The sequence below is a fragment of the Bombyx mandarina genome, chromosome A1, assembly GCF_030267445.1.
Source record: "Bombyx mandarina strain Sakado chromosome A1, ASM3026744v2".
NCBI classification, from domain to species: domain Eukaryota; kingdom Metazoa; phylum Arthropoda; class Insecta; order Lepidoptera; family Bombycidae; genus Bombyx; species Bombyx mandarina.
This window is the reverse complement of record NC_143234.1, coordinates 2,230,614-2,251,788: the sequence shown is the minus strand read 5'-3', so window position 1 is coordinate 2,251,788 and position 21,175 is coordinate 2,230,614. Positions and strand designations below refer to the sequence as shown.

Genomic DNA, 21,175 nt, shown 5'->3' with positions numbered 1-21,175 from the left:
GAAAAAAAATAACATATTTTTTTTATTATATATATTTTTTATAAATCATTGTGAATAAAATAAAGTTGATAACTTTGTAGTTTTTATTTATTTTTATCAATAAAAAAATCATATGTATACCCGAATAATTATTTTCTTTATACCTCGAATAGAACTTTAAATTAATATTTTTATAATAAGGAACTTCGTTCCTATCCGGTAACCCACGACACCACACATCTTTTTTTATTTGTCTATTGGCTCGTTAATAAAAGCCACACGTCAGTGCTGAATACTTAAAGTATTTGATAAAACAATCGATCAAAGACGTTCCGGGCCTTTATTCATGTAAATAAACATGGAAACAGTGACGGTTTTTTTTAGTAAAACATCTCTGCGGTGGTCATATTGTTACCGCCGGCAGTTCACTGACAGTTTAGCATATTCACCGTTTTTATCCCTTATTTCGCTGATTGCACAAAAAGCTCTCACGTTTTTTAGTTTGAATCGCCTATAAGGTGGGCTGCACGAAGCCTTTTGATGTAAAACAGAACTTAATCATTCGTTTTACGTTCTAAACTGAGTTTAGTTTTGTTCGCGCCTTTTTTACTGAGCTCAATGGATGGTGGATGTGAGGTGTTAACTGGTTACGGAGGAGGTTGAAGATGTGATCGCTGCGGCCGTGAAACGCTTAGTCGAAAAACAGCTGTCCCATGATGAAATGTAAATTTGCGTGAATTGCACTTAATTCTATGTAAACATGCCGGGCACTAAGGTAGAATATGATTTGATCAAGACTTTATGTTCTGGATGTCTATGGGCTCCGGTAACCATTTAACACAAGGTTGGCCGTGAGCTCGTCTACCCAACTAAGCAATAAAAAAAAATAAAAAAAAGAATTGTCCGCCACTCTTGAAACAAACGACCTGAGTCGTCATTGCCCTTTACAAACAGTAAATTATCCTATTAATTTGACCACTTTTACCCTGCACAGAGTATTTCAATATTAAATATGACATACTTACATAATCAATAGGTACATCCTTATTGTTGGCAAAAAGAAATGGATAGTAATAAGTATTAATGTTTTATTTATTAAATTACACATATTTTAGAGTATGAATGTGGAAGGATATAGAGTAAGAGGTAGACCTAAGAAGAAATGGATGGATTGCGTGAAAAACGATATGGGTAAGAGGGGATTAAGCGAAAATATGGTATATGATAGAAGAGTATGGAAGGAGAAAACATGTTGCGCCGACCCCGGGTGATTGGGAGAAGGGCAGGATAATGATGATGATGATGATGACATATTTTAGAGTACTTAAGGTGATGTCAAGTGGTAAAAATGACGTAATTCTAGAACATTCAATAATAATTAAAAAAATGAACGTTGGTATAACTCTTTCGTCGTTATACTGTTTATAAGTCATTAGATATTTGTTGTAAACTGTTTACAGAGCTTGATCTTTTGCAAAATGCCGAAGAGTGCAGTCAAATAAGTGAGCGACAGAGATAGCGCTCTATGAGGCCGAAATTACTCGATTGTCTCTTTCAAAATGCCGATGTGCAATATTTATCGCCGGGTACTGTACATAGTAAAATTTTTAAGGTTGTTTTTTTTTAATTTTTGCCACGTACTCATTGTAGGAAGCGGCAGTTGCAGTATACCCAAGGCATTTCGAACATTTACCATTAGTTATGGCGAGGTCTGACAAGGATTCATAAGTATTTACGGAAGCAAATTAGAACACAGAAAAGCTTTAAATTATTAGGGAAAAAAATCTTATTTCCCAAGTTTAACTAGCGGTAGGTATTTTTTTTTTTTTTTTTCGACATACGTAAACCAGCTCACATTCTAGAACATTTGCCAACTGACTATCTCGCCGGATCTTTTCGGTGAGTCGAGATTCCGATCCGGTGGTAGATTCTGCGAAGCACTGCTCTTGCTAGAGCTAGTGTTAGCAAATTCTCTCAAGTTGAGCCCGTGAGCTCATCTACCCGTCCCTAATAGCCCCTTAGGCTACCAGCGAATAGGTAGGCTAAGAAAAAGCTCAGCCGGAGGTGTGGGATTTGCTAACAGTTACCCGAGCGCCTCCGAAAGAGACCTAATAACTAACTAATAACCTAATAACTCAAGAGTAGCTGCTTCGCGAATGAACCTACAGCAAGATTCCTTTGTCGTATCACTCTTGTCAGAGTGGTCGTGGTCATCATTCAGTATCATTGCTGTGGGCAGATGTGACGATTGTCATTTCTATCGGTTTGTGGTAAGCCTGGTACACTCATAACAGTAACTAAGCTTTTTATTTTATTGCTTCGATAAGTGTACGAGCTCACAGCCCACCTTTTTTTTTATTATTGCCCTTGTAGGCAGACGAGCATACGGCCCACCTGATGGTGAGTGGTTACCGTCGCCCATGGACTTCAGCAATGTCAGGGGCAGAGCCAAGCCGCTGCCTACCGCTTAATACTCTCCACAAGCCTCGTTTGAAGAAGGACATGTCATAGCGCTCGGGAAACACCGTGGAGGGGAGCTCATTCCATAGCCGGATGGTACGTGGCAAAAAAGATCTCTGGAAACGCACTGTGGATGACCGCAGTGGCTCCAGCTAGTATGGATGAACTCTACTCCGGTGGCGGGCGGTGCGATGGTAAAAACGAGATGCCGGTATCATCTCGAACAATTCCTCAGAGCACTCCCCATGGAACATACGGTACAAAATACAGAGGGATCCGAAGTCCCTCCGCAGACCCAGAGGTTCCAAACGATCCGTGAGAATGGGATTATCGACAATCCGAACGGCCCTCCTCTGTATGGAGTCAAATGGAAAAAGCTGGTATTTGGGAGCCCCGGCCCAGAGATGGCCTGGTGTTAAATGGTTACTCGAGCCCATAGACATCCACGACGTAAAGGCGCCACCCACCTTGAGATATAGTTCTAACGTCTCAGTATAGTTACAACGGCTGCACAACCTTCAAACTGAAACGCATTACTGCTTCACGGCAGAAATAGACAGGGTGGTGGTACCCACCCGCGCGGACTCACAAGAGGTCCTACCACCAGTTAAACGGTTAAACGGTTGATTAATCAGTCATAGTTAAACCCGCCTCGGATCGAGCCAAATAATGATGTAGGCTATGCAAAGTGGTAGTGTTGACATGCTCCAAGTTCGATGCCCGGCTCCTCGTCGTTTCTTATTAAAGCTTTTTTTATATGAATAAAAACATACATTTTCATGTTTTTTGCGGAGTCCTTTCTGCAGGTGGATACCCAGTACGTCGATCAATCAATTCTCAATCTCGAATACGAATCTACGTAAATTTCGGTATACCATTGATTTAGGCATCTGGTTTTAGATAGTTTATTATACATAAGTCGTCGTGGCCTAAAGGATAAGACGACCGGTGCATTCGTGTTGAAAGATGCACCGGTGTTCGAATCCCGCAGGTGGGTAAAAAAATTTCTAATGAAATATGTACTTGACAAATGCTCACGATTGATGATACTGTAATAAACTGGTGGCAGGACCTCTTGTGAGTCCGCGCGATACCACCACGCTGCCTATTTCTGCCGTGAAGCAGTAATACGTTTCGGCTTGAAGGGTAAGGCAGCCGTTGTAATTATACTTGAGACCTTAGAACTTATATCTCAAGGTGGGTGGTGCATTTACGTTTTAGATGTCTATGGAATCCAGTAACCACTTAACACCAGGTGGGCTGTGTGCTCGTCCACCCATGCAAGCAATAAAATAAATAAAAAAAAGAACTCAAAACTCAGCAGTTAGACGCGCTAAGAATTGTGCCACCGAATCCGTCACTCCAGCAAAAATGATGATCTAATATTGAAAAATAAATGCTATAGCTTATACTTGCTTATAATTAATTTAAATTTCATTGATCTTAATAGTCAACTAGATGATGACCGAGCTTTACTCGGTTTTTTTTTGATAACGCCATCTTGTTGTGTCTTTAAAGCGGTTAGTTGCCCTCAATTAAGAAAAATAGTATTATTATTCGCCAATAGATGTCGGGAAGAGTTGATTATTAAAAACACGAATAAAACAACATTTTCTGAAAATAAATCGTAGCTAGATCGATTTATCGCCCCCGAAATCCTCTGTATACTAAATTTTATGAAAATCGTTAGAGCCGTTTCCGAGATTCAGATAATATACATATTATATATTAATATACAAGAATTGCTCGTTTAAAGGTATAATATAATATAAGATAAGATAATGTGTAGGGTAGTTAAAATCATCTGGTTCGCCTTTATTTTGAGTCAATTAAAATGATTTGAAGACACCAAAGTCGCGGAATTCAACTTTTAGTACAGAATTCCTGGGCCATTGTCTTTTCTCGGGAGAGCCACGAAAAAAAAATTAACGAAAACCCGACAAAGAACCGGCTCCCCTTTCATCTCCCGAATACTTAACAAATGTGATTTGATTAGAAATAGGTTTGTTTGCTTTCGAAAAACAAAACCAATGATTTTTGCTACGCGTCCATTTTATTTTAGAACGTATTGTGTGGTGATTCGGTTTTGCGATGAGTTTAATAATTTTGATCGTTTTTTTTTATTAATACGCTTTTATTAGCTTCAGACGTATGTATGTTAGTATGTAACGGAATCTTTGAACTTGATTTTGACTCCCTTCAAAACGTCGGATTAACTCGAAATGTTGGTATACTTATTAAGGACCGACGATAATTCAATATTTAAAAAATTTAAAAATTGAAATTCAACCAAAAAATGAAAAATAAATAATAGTTTAAAAAATTTATAGAAAATCCAACTAAAAACTAGAAAATAAATTTGAATTAAAAATAGCATGGGTTGCATGGTATCAGTAGTTATAAACATTTTATCAACAGATATGAGTAGAAGGGTTATTTTGATAATATCCTGAAAAAGCACCATACGCTTTTTTTACAATAAAATCATTTTTTCTTACACTATTTTTAATTTGAATTTATTAAAATTTATTTTCTATTTTTTAGTTGGATTTTCTATAAAAGCGTATTTTGTTAGTTTTTTTTAACAATTTTTTTTGGCTTACGTTTTATTTTTCTGATGTACCGTTAGTGTGGCGTTGGTTAGGAGATGTCAATAATGAACGGTTCTAAGAGCACCACCAAATTCCTAGCTTGACTGACATTGACAACGGGAATAAAGGACCGAATGAATCAATAGATCAATAAGTTACAATGTCAATTTATTGAAATTTTTAATTGCTTAGTTGGGTGTACGAGGTCACGGCTCACCTGGTGTAAAGTGGTTACCGGAGCCCATAGACATCTACAAAGTAAATGCCGCAACCCACCTTGAAATATGAGTTCTAAGGTCTCAGTTTTTACAGTACAAGGGCTGCCCCACCCTTCAAACCGAAACGCATTACTGCTTTACGGCAGAAATAGGCAGGAAATAAATAAATAAATAAATATTTACTAACAGTCACGCTACGTTAACTGGTCCCGTGCTAAGTTTGTAAAGAACTTGTGTTACAGGTATCAGATAACGGAAATAAATATAAGATTTTTATTATACACATACACATATTTAATATACATGCATAACCCTGGAAAAGACATTTATATTTATCATACAAATATCTTCCCTTGGCGGGATTCGAATCCGCGACCCCCTTGTGTAGTGACCATGTCACTTACCACTACACCAGACGGCCAACAGGAATCTATCCAACAGCGAACTGCTATATAAGCTGATGATAATGATGATAATGACATTACGCGACCCTATGATACATTAGCTTCCATAATCATTCACTCGAAACCAATCCTTCCAATCGACGGTACATGTAAAAACGAAGTTAACAAAACCCATAATAAATAAAGAAGAGGCCCGTCATATATAAATACTAAAACACGAAACGTGACCCAATAAGTCGGAATGGCAAGTCGGCCGGACGCCAGGGCCCATTTAAGGCGAAGTCATCCGAACGATTCCAAAATACAAAAAGGAAAAAATGAAAGCAAAAAAAAAAAAAAACGACGCAAAGGAATTATGCTTTCATTAGCAAAAACGTTTATCGTAAATCGCCGGACAATCACTGGCCACTAAGAAAACGCGACAACCATTAAGTTTGAATTTCGTAAAAAGAACGAGTCGTTCGTTGATGCAGAAGAAAAAACAAAAAAAAAAAAACGACTACATCAAATTCCGAGTTTGAAAAAATTCGCTCGAGCATGCGACTTTGCGTTTGACTGTGGGTTCTGTATTGATATTTATTTTGATTACACGTTCTAAGATCAAAAACAAATTGTGACTTTTTTTCATAGCTGAGTGAAAGATTTTACGGCCCACCTGGTGTTAACTCCTTCAGACGTGGAACCGAAGTCTCTATTGTATAACTGCTCTAAAGCTCTTCAAATTTGAGCTTTTCTATCAAGTCGGCCCACTACTAGTAAATAATGGAAATCTAAAACTTTTGCGGGCTACATTTTTATATCTTAATGTTATTATTTTATCGTGAAAGTCGTTCGCAGGCAAGTTTTTTTCTTTTTATTGCTTAGATGGGTGGACGAGCTCACAGCCCACCTGGTGTTAAGTGGTTACTGGAGCCCATAGACATCTACAACGTAAATGCGCCACCCACCTTGAGATATAAGTTCTAAGGTCTCAAGTATAGTTGCAACGGCTACCCCACCCTTCAAACCGAAACGCATTACTGCTTCATGGCAGAAATAGGCAGGGTGGTGGTACCTACCAGCGCGGACTCTCAAGAGGTCCTACCACCAGTAATAATACGTATTAAGTAATAATACCTATTAAGTAAAAGTAATAAGTCAATACCTATTAAGTACGTATTGCATTTGAAAAATTGGTATCTGCCTTCGCGATTTAAAATCTGGTATACCTAATTGATTCGGTTGGTACCACTCCACTGAGCGTTATATAGTGCAAAACATGACTGCTTTAAAATTTGATATTTATTTAACTTAAACAACTTTCAAAAATGTTTGTTAGAAAAGTACACAAGGACTTTAATTTAAAAAATTCCTACACGATTAAGTAGGCTTGCCAGTACAATTTATAGTTTTAGTTTATTTTTATTCTTGTTAATTTAGGAATTTTATTTTCTCGAAGTACTGCCAATGCCTTGGTTTCATTAGATTTACAATCGCCAATTAATACCGGATTTCATTTGATCGTATTGACTAACTACTTCACGGATGGGGCCAGGGAGGCGGATCTCGCCCAAGCCCTGGCCCTCTAAGGGTTTCGGGTCCCCTTCACATGTCGGTCTGGGGACCGGCAAAGGGGGCCTAAGAAGACGACGTGCAAGCTGCTCTGCACGCGTTTTACGCAAGAGCATCCGGGTGATGGAAGGCCGGCTATCCTCGACCCACGCTGGTTCTGACCCAGCGGGGTATTCCGTAGGATAACCCATTCTAACCGGCGCCATCTAGGCGGGCTCCGGATAGCCTGCCGACTGAGAGGGCTGGTGGTCGTGGCGCCGACGACCGCCAGTCCGGCGTCCCGAGGGGGAGGGTGATGGGAGAGATGTGCTCCGCACTAAACGCTTCACTTTCCCCCCTTTGCCTTTTCATGGGTTCTGTCTCATGCGAGGTTCGGACGCGGGTTGTTGAGCGACAGGAGGTTTTATTCAGTTCGACTCCGACATGCCCCGCCCTTCATCCCCAGGGGAGGGCGGAAGTCCGGCGATTTCCTCCTGACCAAAAAAAAAAAAAACTACTTCACGGATATAAAGAGGTCTAATAGGGCTTAGACCGCGCACCATCACAGTACAATTATTGGAGTTATATACGGTAGCCATTGACTGCCTTTTGTTTGACTGACGTTAGAACACTCAATCAATATTTAACTTAAGTCAAAATTAGCTAATGTATTTAAGAAGCTTTTTTTTTAAATTCTCCGGTATTTTTACTTTCGAAATAAAAGAACTCACTTTGAGAAAAACTCATTGTCGAAAACAGGCCGGTGAGACGTCATCGCGTTCGAAATTTGAAAATTGATTAGATTAAAACAATAATTTCCGCGGAACTCCGAGAACACATGGAACTGTCAAAACGGTCAGTTATAAATTCTGGCGCGCTTTCCTACCATTGGCCGAGTGGCCGGTGGGCGGAGTTGCCGTGTTAAGGAGCGGTATTTATTTATGAGTTGCATTTCATGTGTTTTTTTTTTCATTCTAGCGTACGTACACTCGATACGTCTTAGGGTGGGAGGTATTTGAATTGCTAAATAAATTGCATTAGCTGTAAAAGACTCGAGCGAATGTTTTGCCGGGAAACTAATTTACAACTGTGTACATAGTTGTAGGTTGACACTTTCTTTGCATTTCACGTGACGATGTCGTATTTTAAAAGAACAAACATATCCGCGTCATCGGTAATATAAGTCGATTTTCACGCGAATTATTATTAACAGCACTACCAACATAAGAAAAGAATGTACTGGTAATGTAAGAAAAGAATTTACTGGTGGTAGGACCTCTTGTGAGTCCGCGCGAGTAGGTACCACCACCCCGCCTATTTCTGCCGTGAAGCAGTAATGCGTTTCGGTTTGAAGGGTAGGGCAGCCGTTGTAACTATACTGAGAACTTAGAACTTATCTCAAGGTGGGTGGCGCATTTACGTTGTAGATGTCTATGGGCTCCACTGACCACTTAACATCAGGTGGGTTGTGAGCTCATCCACTCATATAAGCAATAAAAAAAAAGTAGAATTTTTAATTTAAGAAAACATATGAATATTATCATTGCATAGACGCGAGTGATCATGCCTAAAAGCCCAATGATGTTGTGAATTAAAAAAAAACTTGAGCAACGCGATGTAACTGCCAATTGTACTATCAGTTCCGTTCTTCAAACCGGAGCACGTGTTTACAATTTCATATATCTTTAAATTAATACGTGAAGCAAAGACTTTGTACCCCTTTTTACGAAAACTGCGCGAATGGAGGAGTATGAAATTTCCCACACTTATAGAGAATACTAGCCGTACTCGCCCGCTTCGCTGGGCATTTAAAATTAACATTATTATTCATTGTCATTATTATTAGGGAGTCCAACTCATATTTAATAAATATTAGCCTAAGCATTAAGTACATGTATTTTCTACATGGATACCAAGTTTCAAGTCAATCGAATGCACGGTTCAGTAGTTATAACAGAACATCCGTACAAACCACTGTAGATTTATATATTAGTACCTATAGATAGAGAAGGAGTGAAGAATGTTTTTTTTTTTTTATTATGTAAAAAAATGCATTAAATCAATAAAAAAAACATTGTGTTATGTCAAATACACGCACTACACACACTTAAAAAGATATATACTCTGTGTTTATTGACAAACTTTTATTATTATTTAAAGTCTGTGATCAAACTGAGAATAGATTAATATTGTTTGTCTTTAATATTATTTGTCTATAGTGTGGTCTTGGCGAAATCTGTGATTGACAATAGAACCATAATAATTTTCAAACTTATAATTTCAATTAATCATTATCGAGATTGGAATACTGGAGGACTACTTCAAATTTTAATATCCATAATTACGATCTATAAATGTTCTCTACCACCAGATAATTTAGACTCTTTAAGATCATTGATGCGATATGTTGTAAGTATCTCAACTCCATTGGCTTGAAGTGTGTATATGAGTATATTATGGCATAGCATAGCATAGTATTAGCATAGCATTTAGTATATAACATAATTAATGTGTAATCTCGTATGTCCCCCTAATAAGGCGGCCCGCCCAGAAACATAGGCTTCTTCATAATTGTAAACTAGGATTAAGATGATTATTAAACATGGAATACACGCAAGAAGACGTTTTCCTTTAACACCTCCCAAAAAACAACATTACAGGATACGTCAAAGGCTTTACTCACCAGGTTCGTCGACCTTGTAGGACACGTCGCAGGATCCGTCCTTCCTGTCCTTGAAGTCGATCTCGGCCTTGCTGGGCCCCTCCAGGGAGATGGCCAGCTGTCCGGCGCCAGCCTCACGGGTCCAAACGTTGAACTCATTGAATCTAGGGGATTACAAAGAACACTTTGGAGATTGTATCCAAAGAACTGGTCTCCACATCTGGACCTCTGGAGTTGAGTCTGGAGTTGAGTCTGGAGTTGGACACTTTTTTTTTATTGCTTGGATGGGTGGACGAGCTCACGGCCCACCTAGTGTTAAGTTCTAAGATCTCAGTATAGTTACAACGGCTGCCCCACCCGTCAAACTGAAACGCATTACTGCTTCACGGCAGAAATAGGCGGGGTGGTGGTGCCTACCCGTGCGGACTCACAAGAGGTCCTACCACAAGTAATAACGCAAATTATAATTTTGCGGGTTTGATTTTTATTACACGATGTTATTCCTTCACCGTGGAAGTCAATCGTGAACATTCCTCAAGTCAATAGTATTCGTCAATTCATTAGAAACATTGGTACCCGTCTGCGGGATACGAACATCGTTGCATCGTTAGATACAAATGCAACGGACGTCTTATCCTTATAGCAACGACGACTTCTAATAAATTTTCATTTTCATTACATTACGTCTTTGTGGGTAGAACTTCAGCGGTCCCTACGCGTGTTTTCCTGTTAATGAATTTAATTAGGTATATTTTATTCAAATAGTATTCGGTCTGTCTTTCTGTGGAACATTCTAGAATGTCTCATTCCTCATTCTCCTACTCTTCTCCCAGTCACCTGGGGTTGACACAATATGTTTTCTCCTTCCGTACTCCTTTATCATATACCATTTCTTCGCTCACTTCCCTCTTACACATATCGTCTTTCACGCAATCCATGCATTTCTTCTTAGTCTACATCTTCCTCTATTCTATAGCCTTCGACATTCATAGTTAACACTCTCTTACCAACCTCATTTTCATTTCGTCTCATCGCATGTCCATACCATCCCAAACGCGCACTTCTCAGCTTCTCTGTCACAGGTGCCACTTTCAGACTTCCTCTAACATATTCTTTTCGTATTTAATCTATTCTCGTTACTCCACACATCCATCGCAACATTTGCATCTCTGCTACATTCAATCGCCTTTAATCCGCCATTTTAGTCCGGGTGCAATCGCTAGAACATCTCAGAATTAGAATAGAATAGAATCTCAGAATAGAATTCTAGAACGTCTCAAACTGTCAAATGAATACAATAAACGTTTACTTGAAGGTAGTTTTAAATCGATGATCAATTTAATGGACGTGCCAGATTTAGATCGAGAAGTTATCGCACGTTAACCACTTTCTCGTCACGTCTGTGATGGAACACTGTAACGTACCTGCCAGCTTCTCCTCGCTCCAGACCTCCACCGCCGGCCTTCACCAAGTGAGCGCCAGAGTCGCGGAGAGGACCCACAGTAAACTGGAACGGCGATCCTGTGGGGGGAAAGCCGTCATTGGATCAGCCATAGAACTGCATCCGTGGGAGTATAGGTGAGGGGAGTATGGAAATAATGATCATATTGACATAATTTGACAAGGCGCTATTTGCACGTCAGTAACAGTTCTAAGAAAAGGCCCTTTTCTGAAAGAGAAAACATCTGAAAGGGGTATTAAATCTTCATTTATAATGAATTACTCAACAATATAAATCGAAATGGAATAACACAAAGTAGATTTGTCTGAAATTTATTAAATGTCGAATGAAACGAGATGAGATAAATTGAAACAGCGGTCCAATGAAGTAATGAAAATTCGCAAGACTCTACTGGGCTTTTGGGGGAGTCTAAGAATCCACGTCCAACGACTATATACTAACACTTGCACACGTCCAGAGTCGCCACACTATTAGTAACATTTCGTTGTACACAACTTCTCCTCGTGTATCCAAAGAATCAAAGACCTCACTTAAATGTCAATGTCAAGTTAGAAGGAGAACATCTGAATTTCAAGGAAATGTTTCGGTAGCTAAGATGAAGCGTAAATTGGCGAAGTCGAGTAGTCTGTTTGTATGTTGTTTCTCTGGATGTGAACGAACTTACCGCCCATCTGACGTCAAGTGGCTACGCAAGGTCTGCGAGTGGAGCTCGCACTAATCTTTAACCAACATTCAGCTTTTCATTAATAAACAGCTAATTTCTTAAACACATCTTTATTTCACACACGAACCTACCGGGAATATGGATTTCCCTGTATTTTACAGAGACGGTGTGAACGCCGAGTTCCTTGGGCACGAAGTGAACGGAGTACAGGCCGTCTTCGACCTCCTGGATTTCAGCGTCTTCGGAGACTCCCCCAGGGCTAGTCACGGTGGCGGCTAGGTCGAATGATGTGATACCTGTAAAAAGACACAAGCGACAATGAGTTCCAAACAGAAACAATCGAACCGAAAGTAAAACTACAATCTAAAGCTCTATTTTGGGGTATTCATCAGTAAATCCGGCAAAAAAACTAGGAACAAGTTTTCAATATGTCTTCTCATAAATAGTACACTATTCTACAATTTTCCCCTGTGTTATGCGTACCGCCAATAGACATATTATACAAGTAGAAGTAAATACGCAGAGATCTTTAATGCCAAATATGAGAGACCAGAAATTTAACTGGGAGACTGCATGTTCAGATTCTAAATCAATTACGAGAGAAGCTATGCAAGAGCATTTTCTTAACAACAAAATTCGGACCATCTGGCCTCGTCCTGTTTGTATTAGTTATATCCTTTAGATATGGCTGCTGGGCTGAAGGTATACATGCTTATAAGAATTGTTTCTTTCTTTTTATATATTTGCACTGCTCTTGCCAGTTAGCTAGAGTTAGCAAATTCTCTCAGGTTGAGCCCGTGAGCTCACCCACCCGTCCGGGCGTAACTGGAATAGCCTATTACACTACCAGCGAATAGGTAGAGGAAAGAAATGGTGGTACCTAATCGGGCTCGCAATATGCCCCACTGCCAATCCAGAGAAGATGAACACAAGTTCCGAGAGACATTTTACTGGTGGTAGGACCTCTTGTGAGTCCGCGCGGGTAGATACCACCACCCTGCCTATTTCTGCCGTGAAGCAGTGGTGCGTTTTGGTTCGAAGGGTGGGGAGCCGTTGTAATTATACTTGATACCTTAGAACTTATATCTCAAGGTGGGTGGCGCATTTACGTTGTGGATGTCTATGGGCTCCAGTAACCACTTAACACCAGGTGGGCTGTGAGCTCGTCCACCCATCTACGCAATAAAAAAAAAAGCCCGCATCAGAACCGTTGGTCTGCCGAACGATGAGACCATGACCTTGCCTTAAAACTATCACTCACCAGGCATTTTGAAGGTCAGTTTGCAGTTGGTGCCCACTTCGGTGAGGGGGGCGGAGTCGCGGTGCCTCTGTATCTTCTCGCGCTGTCTGTTGCTGCCTTCACCGGTCACCTGTGGACCGAAGCAGAGCATTCCTTACAGTAACTATTTTTGTCTTCTTTCTTCTTCTCCATCGCTCCCTCATTACTGAGGATCGTGACTCCGTTTCAGCTTGTCGAAACATGCTTATGTCTTACTTTCCGCAAAAACCTCTTCAAGTTAATTGCAGACTTTTTATTACGCTAATTCATTAGACCAGTTCACAGCGTAATTGGTATTGAGTTAATGGAGTGCGTGGACATCACAGCACGAATGCCGTCGCCCAGTTTGAGACGTGAGGTGCTTTGTCAGTTGTCTAATAAAAATAGAATGATCGAAATCGGTTTACCTATAAATATGTTCTGAGGTAACACATATAAAAAATGCCCTTGAATTGAGAATAGCCTCCTTTTTTTAAGTCGATAAATATTAGCATAAATGTGTTTTTTAACTAAGTTGCCTTTATTAGAATTTCATCTGCATTACCTTTGGTTGACTGGTAAAGAATCCCTTAGGCAGCCGCCAGGGTGATATATACATGCATCAGGAAAAGTACCTTGACGGTGAAGGGAGATCCCTCGACGTGGTGATCAGCGAATTTAAGGTTGACGATGTAGTATCCCGGCTCTGTGGGCTTGTAGCTGATCGCCAGCACGCCGTCCTTGCTGTCAGCGCACTGGATTTCCGCTTTACTGGGACCTGGAAGGACATAATCCTCACTCACGACCCACTTGATATCCAGACCACAAATTATATATAGAACTAGTTGTACCCGCCCGCTTCGCTGGGCATTTAAAATTAACATTTTATTTCTCACCCCACAAATATTCTCATCATTAACGCCCCCACAACTGGTGTAGGGAGTCCAAAACTCATATAAATATTAGCCTATCCATTAAGCACATGTATTTTCTACACGGATACTAAGTTTCAAGTCAATCGGATGCATGGTTCAGTAGTTATAATTATAACGGAACATCCGTACAAACCACTATAGATTTTTAAATTAGTATAGATTATTCATCTGGCAATTTCTCATAGATTATTTTGGTTTCACGACATGTAATGACAATGAACTGCATCAAAACACTGATTTCAAAGAACCTTTATAGAGATGAATTTATAATGCTAATTTTAGGTGATCTCCATACCTTCGATGGAGAGGGAGAGACCGCCGTAGCCAGCGTTCCTGGTGTCCACGGAGAACGTGTTCTCGCACTGAGTCTTGCCTTCCTTCAGAGCAGTTCCGGAGACCTGCCACATGAGGAATTGGTTGGTTTTAATGTACATTGAAATTTTGATTATTCAATATCTGTATATCTTTTTTTTATTGCTTAGATGGGTGGACGAGCTCACAGCCTACCTTTGTGTTAAGTGGTTACCGGAGCCCATAGACATCTACAACGTAAATGCGCCACCCACTTTAAGATATAAGTGTTAAGGTCTCAGTATAGTTACAACCTTTTAATCAATGGGCCAATTTAAATATATTTTTTGGCGTGTCGCCTATTGTTTAACTCTTATTATAATAAATATGAATCTTTATTTATAATAAATATTAGAATAGATAAATATAAAACAAAAAAAAGTTAAGAATTCACATACAAGTTTTAATGTAAGATAAAAACAAACAAGAAAGAAACAGAAATGAGAAAGGCGATGAAATAAATTCAATTTTAGAAATGCTTGGCGGGCCGCGTGTTTCTCATCTTTGTCTTAGACTAATACTATGAAAAAAACATGTGTGCAATTCACACGTGGTAGAAGTGAAACCTTCCAAAATTAAAATACAATTATCGCTCTTAGCGATAAGACCGCCAATTGTACTTTTTTGTTTTTTTTTTAATGTATCGCACTGTTTATTTGTTTTTTGGTGTACAATAAAGAATACTCTCTCTCTCTCTCTCTCTCTCTCTCTCTCTCTCTCTCTCTCTCTCTATCCTAAACGTCTTAAGTATATGTAAAATTTTGTCATTAGTAAATAATTGTAAGGTAGCGCCCTCTGTGAATTAATATTTTAATTTCACGTATAATCCTAAATTAAAATTCACTACAAGAGCTTTCATACACACGTTAGTATTAAAAAATCTCACAGATGGCGCTGTATTAAATAGTATGTATATTTCTGTCTCATTCTATGCTGGCTTCATCCTACACATTTTTGTATTTGTGTCTCTTACCTGTCGTTTTTCCGTTGCATCCGGTTTGAAATCACAACGATTCTAAAGAAGTTTTCACTTCAAAAGTAAATTATGAGCCAAAATTCAAAGCGAAATAATTGATGTTAAGTGGTTGGTTACCAGAGCCCATTCAGGTCACAACTTGAAGACCCTCATGGAGGAATGTGAAGAAGTCATCCACTAAGCTACAAACCTTAACTTTCTTAGCGTCACCGACTTCTTGCTCGTGGACGGTGATGTTGAAAGGAGAGTTCTGGATGTGGACGCCCATTTTCTTGACGGAGACGATGTGCTGGCCGGCCTCGCGAGGAGTGAAACTGATTCCGATGTTCCCAGACGGCAACCGTTTGAGGAAGCACGGCTCCTCAAGGCCGGAAGGAGCCTTAAGGGATTGACAATGGAAATTCAGATCATCACATACGTATGCCTTTCAATTTGAAATCCGAATCGCGCTAGCTAAACTGTTGCAAAAATACCCCTTACTAAAACATCTGTTTAGCATTTAGTGAGGATGTTTTTTGGAATGAAGTTCCTTATGGGACGATGCGGAGGGGTACCCTAACCAGGAAAAAACGTCCGTAAGATTTTTATTAGTAATGCACACAGTGTACGACTTAACTTTGTAATAACCTACAAATAATAACATATTTTTATTACGTATTTTTTATAAATCATTGTGAATAAAATAAAGTTGATAACTTTGTCTTTACAAAAAAAAACTGCTTTTAATTTTTTTTTATCAATAAAAAAACCACAATAAAAAATGTATACCCGAATAATTATTTTCTTTATACCTCGAATAGAACTTAAAATTAATATTTTTATAATAAGGAACTTCGTTCCTATCCGGTGTCCCACGACACCACATATCTTTTTTTAATTATTTTATTGCATAGGTGGGTGGACGAGCTCACGGCCCACCTGATGTTAATTAGTTACCGGAGCCCATAGACATCTACAACGTAAATGCCGCCACCTAACTTTAGAGATCACCGGATGTATTAGATCAAACTTACTTGGATGGAAGCGTTGAGACTGCGAATGTCATTGTCATTGACTTTACCGGGTAGTGTGACCTCGCTGCAGCTCCCGACTGAGATTTGATTCCTCTTTCGGCCCTCGCCGGTCACCTAAAAAAACCACAAACAATGCATCTTGGTCATTAGCTGAAATTTAGTCGAGTTTTTTTAAAAGATTTAAATTTGAAGGTCTCCGTTGCTAAATCTCTAAAATTCTATACAACAAACAAAAAAAACATCGATTAGTATATCTCGGATTCACACAATGGAAATCTACAAAGATAATTCACTTCAGACATATAATTTAAAATGATGTACGATTTTCAACTATAACTTAAGGTCTCAAAGCTTACACCATTTTTAGGCGAACAACTTAGCACATTTTGACTAATTAATTAAGTAGGAAGATAGGAAATTGGGGCGTCCTAAACGAAAGTGAGAAAGACGACATACGGCCCACCTGATGGTGAGTGGTTACCGCCGCCCATGGACTTTAGTAATGCCAGGGGCAGAGCCAAGCCGCTGCCTACCGTTAAGCACATTCCATAAGCCTTGTTTGAAAAAGGACATGTCATAGCACACGGGAAACACCGTGGAGGGGAGCTCATTCCAAAGCCGGATGGTGTGTGGCAAAAAAGATGTCTGGAAACGCACTGTGAATGAAGGCAGTCGCTCTAGGTAGTATAGATGAACTCTACTCTACGGGCGGTACGATGGTAAAAACGAGGTTGGGATCATCTCAAACAATTCCTCAGATCACTCCAATTAATTACCTTGGCCACGAACGGTGAACCCTTGATGTGTTTGTCGCCGAACCTGACCGAGATCTTGTACTCCCCAGGAGCGGTGGGTAGATAGGACACGGAGACGGTGCCATCCTTGTTGTCATGGCAAGTTATCTGGTGGTCAAAAAAACAGATGGTTAGAAGTTCTTGATAGGTATACTATCTTCTCACCCACTTCGAGAAATGAGGTCGACAATCCCAATTGAATTACAAAACAGTTACCCCACCTTTATATTAATAACTGTAAAATCCAAGACTTGACCACCGACAGGATAATTTAGCAATATGAAGTAACTGTATTAGTAGACATATGAATGTAATTAAACCAATTTTCACAGCTTAATCTCGGGTTTGATTCGTCCGTGACTATATACACTGAAAGCAGTATGAAAAGTGGCCTTTTTTTCATACCTATGCTGATAGCCTTGAGAGGCCATTTCAGCTTCGCCCTAACATGTAGGTGAGCTCACGGGGCTCAAACCGGAGTGTTGCTAAAATTGGCCCCAGCAAGAGCAGTGCTTCGCAGAATCTACCGCCGGATCGGAAACGCGACCCACTGAGAAGATCCGGCGCGAGAAACTCAGTGGGCTGTGTCTGTGGGTTAATTCGGTGACCGGTGCTTGTGGTACTTAAAAGCATCGTTAATGGATCTAGAAGTGGTCTTAATTATGTCTACAACGAACAAAAATGCTGCATTAATGAATAATGATTCATTATATTTTTAGAGGCCTTTGGACCTTACAACTTTATTGAATGCGACTCTGCGTTACGGTTCCATAACAGAAGCTCCTAACTAGAGATGTTGAAAATGAATCTTTAAAAAAGTGGATGGACCTACCTCAGCTTTGCTAGGACCCTCAACGGCCATAGACAGTCCACCTGCACCGGCGCCCTTCGTGCTGATGGTGAACTGGCTCGGCTCTCCACTAACGCCATTGATCAGACCTGGACCGTAGGCGGTTACGTAGCCCGAGGAAATGGAGTCAACATGGAACTTGTACGGGGAGCCTATAAATCAAATCGGTGGCTTCAATTAGTATACTTCTTGATAACTGTGTTTATACACTTAAAATTTTGAAGTTAGCTACGGTATATAGCTAACTATAGCACTAAGCTATAGCACTAAGCACTAACTAATCATGCTATATAGCATGTGTAATATCTTCTCTGTGCTAAATCGGTAGTATCCATTTATGGTGGCAGTCATTCGTAAACATTCGTCAGGTTTATATTACGTTCGTATATTATTGCTGGTGGTAGGACCTCTTGTGAGTCCGCACGGGTAGGTACCACCGCCCCACCTATTTCTGCCGTGAAGCAGTAACGCGTTTCGGTTTGAAGGGCGGGGCAGCCGTTGTAACTATACTGAGACCTTAGAACTTATATCTCAAGGTGGGTGGCGCATTTACGTTGTAGATGTCTATGGGCTTCAGTAACCATTCAGCACCAGGTAGGCTGTGAGCTCGTCCACCCATCTAAGCAATAAAAAAAAAAAAAATGATTCGGTATCAGTCTGTAGGATTCGAACACCGGCACAGTTGCATCGCTCGATAACAATGTACTGGGCATCTTATCCTTTAGGCCACGACAATTATTTGGGTAAATTTATCCTATTAAGATTAATCGTCAAGTATAACCACTAATCTTCGTGTGAGAGCTCTGATTTGATTTACTTAAACGCATGAATCCATAGACACCAAAATCGGTAGGGGGGTCAGTAGACAACCTATCCGTTAGAACCCATAATGCGACTAGCCACGAGTTAACAAATACCTGATTTTATAAATTAACGTTTCCATTTCATTAGTTAGCCTTATTCTTTTAACCGTCGTGCGTGTTCGTGAGCTTCATACACGTTTATTAAGTCAACGATCTAAATAGTGACAGTGACAAGTCGTTGTGGCCTAAAGGATAAGACGTCCGTCCGGTGCATTCGTGTTGAGCGATGCACCGGTGTTTGAATCTCAGGCGGGTACCAACTTTTCTAATGAAATACGTACTTAACAAATGTTCACGATTGACTACCACGGTGAAGGAATAACATCGTGTAATAAAAAACAAACCCGCAAAATTATAATTTGCGTAATTACTGGTGAAAGGACCTCTTGTGAGTCCGCGCGGTTAGGTACCACCACCCTGCCTATTTTTGCCGTGAAGCAGTAATGAGTTTAGGTTTGAAGGGTGAGGCAACCGTTGTAACTATACTTGAGACCTTAGAATTACATGTAGATGTATACTTGTAGATGTCTATGGACTCCAGTAACCATTTAACACCAGGTGTGATGTGAGCTCGTCCACCCAACTAAGCAAAGAAAAAAAGAAAAAAAAAGATGCTTACGTCAAGTTGTTTCTAATTTATTTATTGACATTGTTAATGCTGTGACGACTCATAAACTCTGTTCTTTCATCTAAGGGCGTACAAGGCCTACCTTGGACGTGTTCTCCGTTATATTTGACGTAGAGCTCGTGAACGCCTTCCTCGCGAGGGTCGTATTTGATGCTGACGGTACCATCGCGGTTATCTTCAATGACAGGCTGGTCAATGTGGCCGCTGGGCATCTTTACTTCGGCTGCGAAACGAAATGTCCAATTAAATTATTTCATCTAAGCGAATTGCGGCAGTTTCTCCTGTGTAATAGGAATCATTTTTGAGTGATGTTTAGTGATCGGTGTGTAAGCTTTCAACCCATTTAAAATTTTACGCCCTCTACAAATTACAAAGACTGAAAAAGTATTATGTTCAGTATTCTATTTAAGCTCGATATCTAAATTATATTATAATATATAAAATAAAAATACAAATCGCCGTGTACAATATAGAAAGAATCTTAGATGAAAATGTATCCGAGAGAACTTTTCAAATGTTACTCTTTTTTTTAAGCGCCAATATTTTTCGTTAAAGTCACATTATAATTTGTTTGAGAGCATGGTGTCGCCGCATATTTTCGCGATTCTGACGTCGCTTTTGCGTCAATACATCCAGAAATAAATTGACAAACAGCGGTCTTTATCAATTCGGCGACAGGTTACAATGAGAATTTTGTAACCGTTCAGTGATGTTATTATATAAAATAACACGTAGTTCATCTAAAAATAATGGTTTTAGTTGGCCAGGTAAAAATATGTAGGAGGCGTTAATTAAAATACATGTCACAGACAAAATCAATCGCCGGAAGCCAATTTTTTAGGGTGGCCCCTTAGAGGGATTCAAGATGCCTGAATAAATTTGCCCAGACAAGCTCAGCTGTGGTAATTAAAATCCAAAAAACTTGGTTACACTCAATTTTACAACAGACACGCATACAATATCTATCGATTGTCTGTTCTTTAAAAGCGAATTTTTTTAAGAGTAAGGTATTTTTTAACCATATAAAATAAGAGTTCGGCATTATTGTGAAAATACAAGAAAACGAATGTTTATTTTATGAATAAAGTATTTGAACATCCAATTAGTGTATTTCTTTATAGTCATAAAATTCAAATAATAGAATCAAAAAACGGATAAAGTAAACGAAACACCAAAAGAAGACACAGAGAAAGTCCTTCACTATTGCCATAGTTGCAATGGTGACATAACCCAAGGAGGGTTGATGTCAGACAGGCGGTCGGTCGCAAAACTCATGACAAATCTCTACGCGCAATATTAAAAGGACATACTGCGCTGACCTCAAAGAATGTGGACCAAGAATAAGAAGAGAAAGAAGATACATTAACAGTTCATATCGAGGGGTGTAAGGCGGTTTGGTTTAAGCAACATTTTTGTTTAATACGCGACATTGATCCTTATTATTAAAGGCCCGTTTTATTTGGTATAAGTATCAAAATTTTGAGGTTTTTAATTGAACTTCAATTACCCCATTCAAATAGCTGAAGAAGTTTCTTTG

General features: G+C 39.6%; 1 protein-coding gene across 8 annotated transcripts in view; it reads right to left on the bottom strand.

The window, feature by feature from the left end:
- Window positions 1–21,175, bottom strand: part of cher (filamin A protein cher) — a 111,697-nt gene that overhangs the window by 16,051 nt on the left and 74,471 nt on the right. For all 8 annotated transcript variants that reach the window (XM_028169794.2, XM_089739808.1, XM_089739806.1 and 5 more), the window contains 11 exons: window positions 19,721–19,861; window positions 18,130–18,299; window positions 17,280–17,405; window positions 16,504–16,617; window positions 15,681–15,869; window positions 14,459–14,561; window positions 13,864–14,006; window positions 13,232–13,340; window positions 12,102–12,266; window positions 11,269–11,365; window positions 9,866–10,008 (listed from right to left, as the gene is read on the bottom strand). In XM_028169794.2, the coding sequence (XP_028025595.2) occupies window positions 9,866–10,008; window positions 11,269–11,365; window positions 12,102–12,266; window positions 13,232–13,340; window positions 13,864–14,006; window positions 14,459–14,561; window positions 15,681–15,869; window positions 16,504–16,617; window positions 17,280–17,405; window positions 18,130–18,299; window positions 19,721–19,861 (1,500 nt within the window). The remainder of the gene's footprint in view (window positions 1–9,865; window positions 10,009–11,268; window positions 11,366–12,101; window positions 12,267–13,231; window positions 13,341–13,863; window positions 14,007–14,458; window positions 14,562–15,680; window positions 15,870–16,503; window positions 16,618–17,279; window positions 17,406–18,129; window positions 18,300–19,720; window positions 19,862–21,175) is intronic.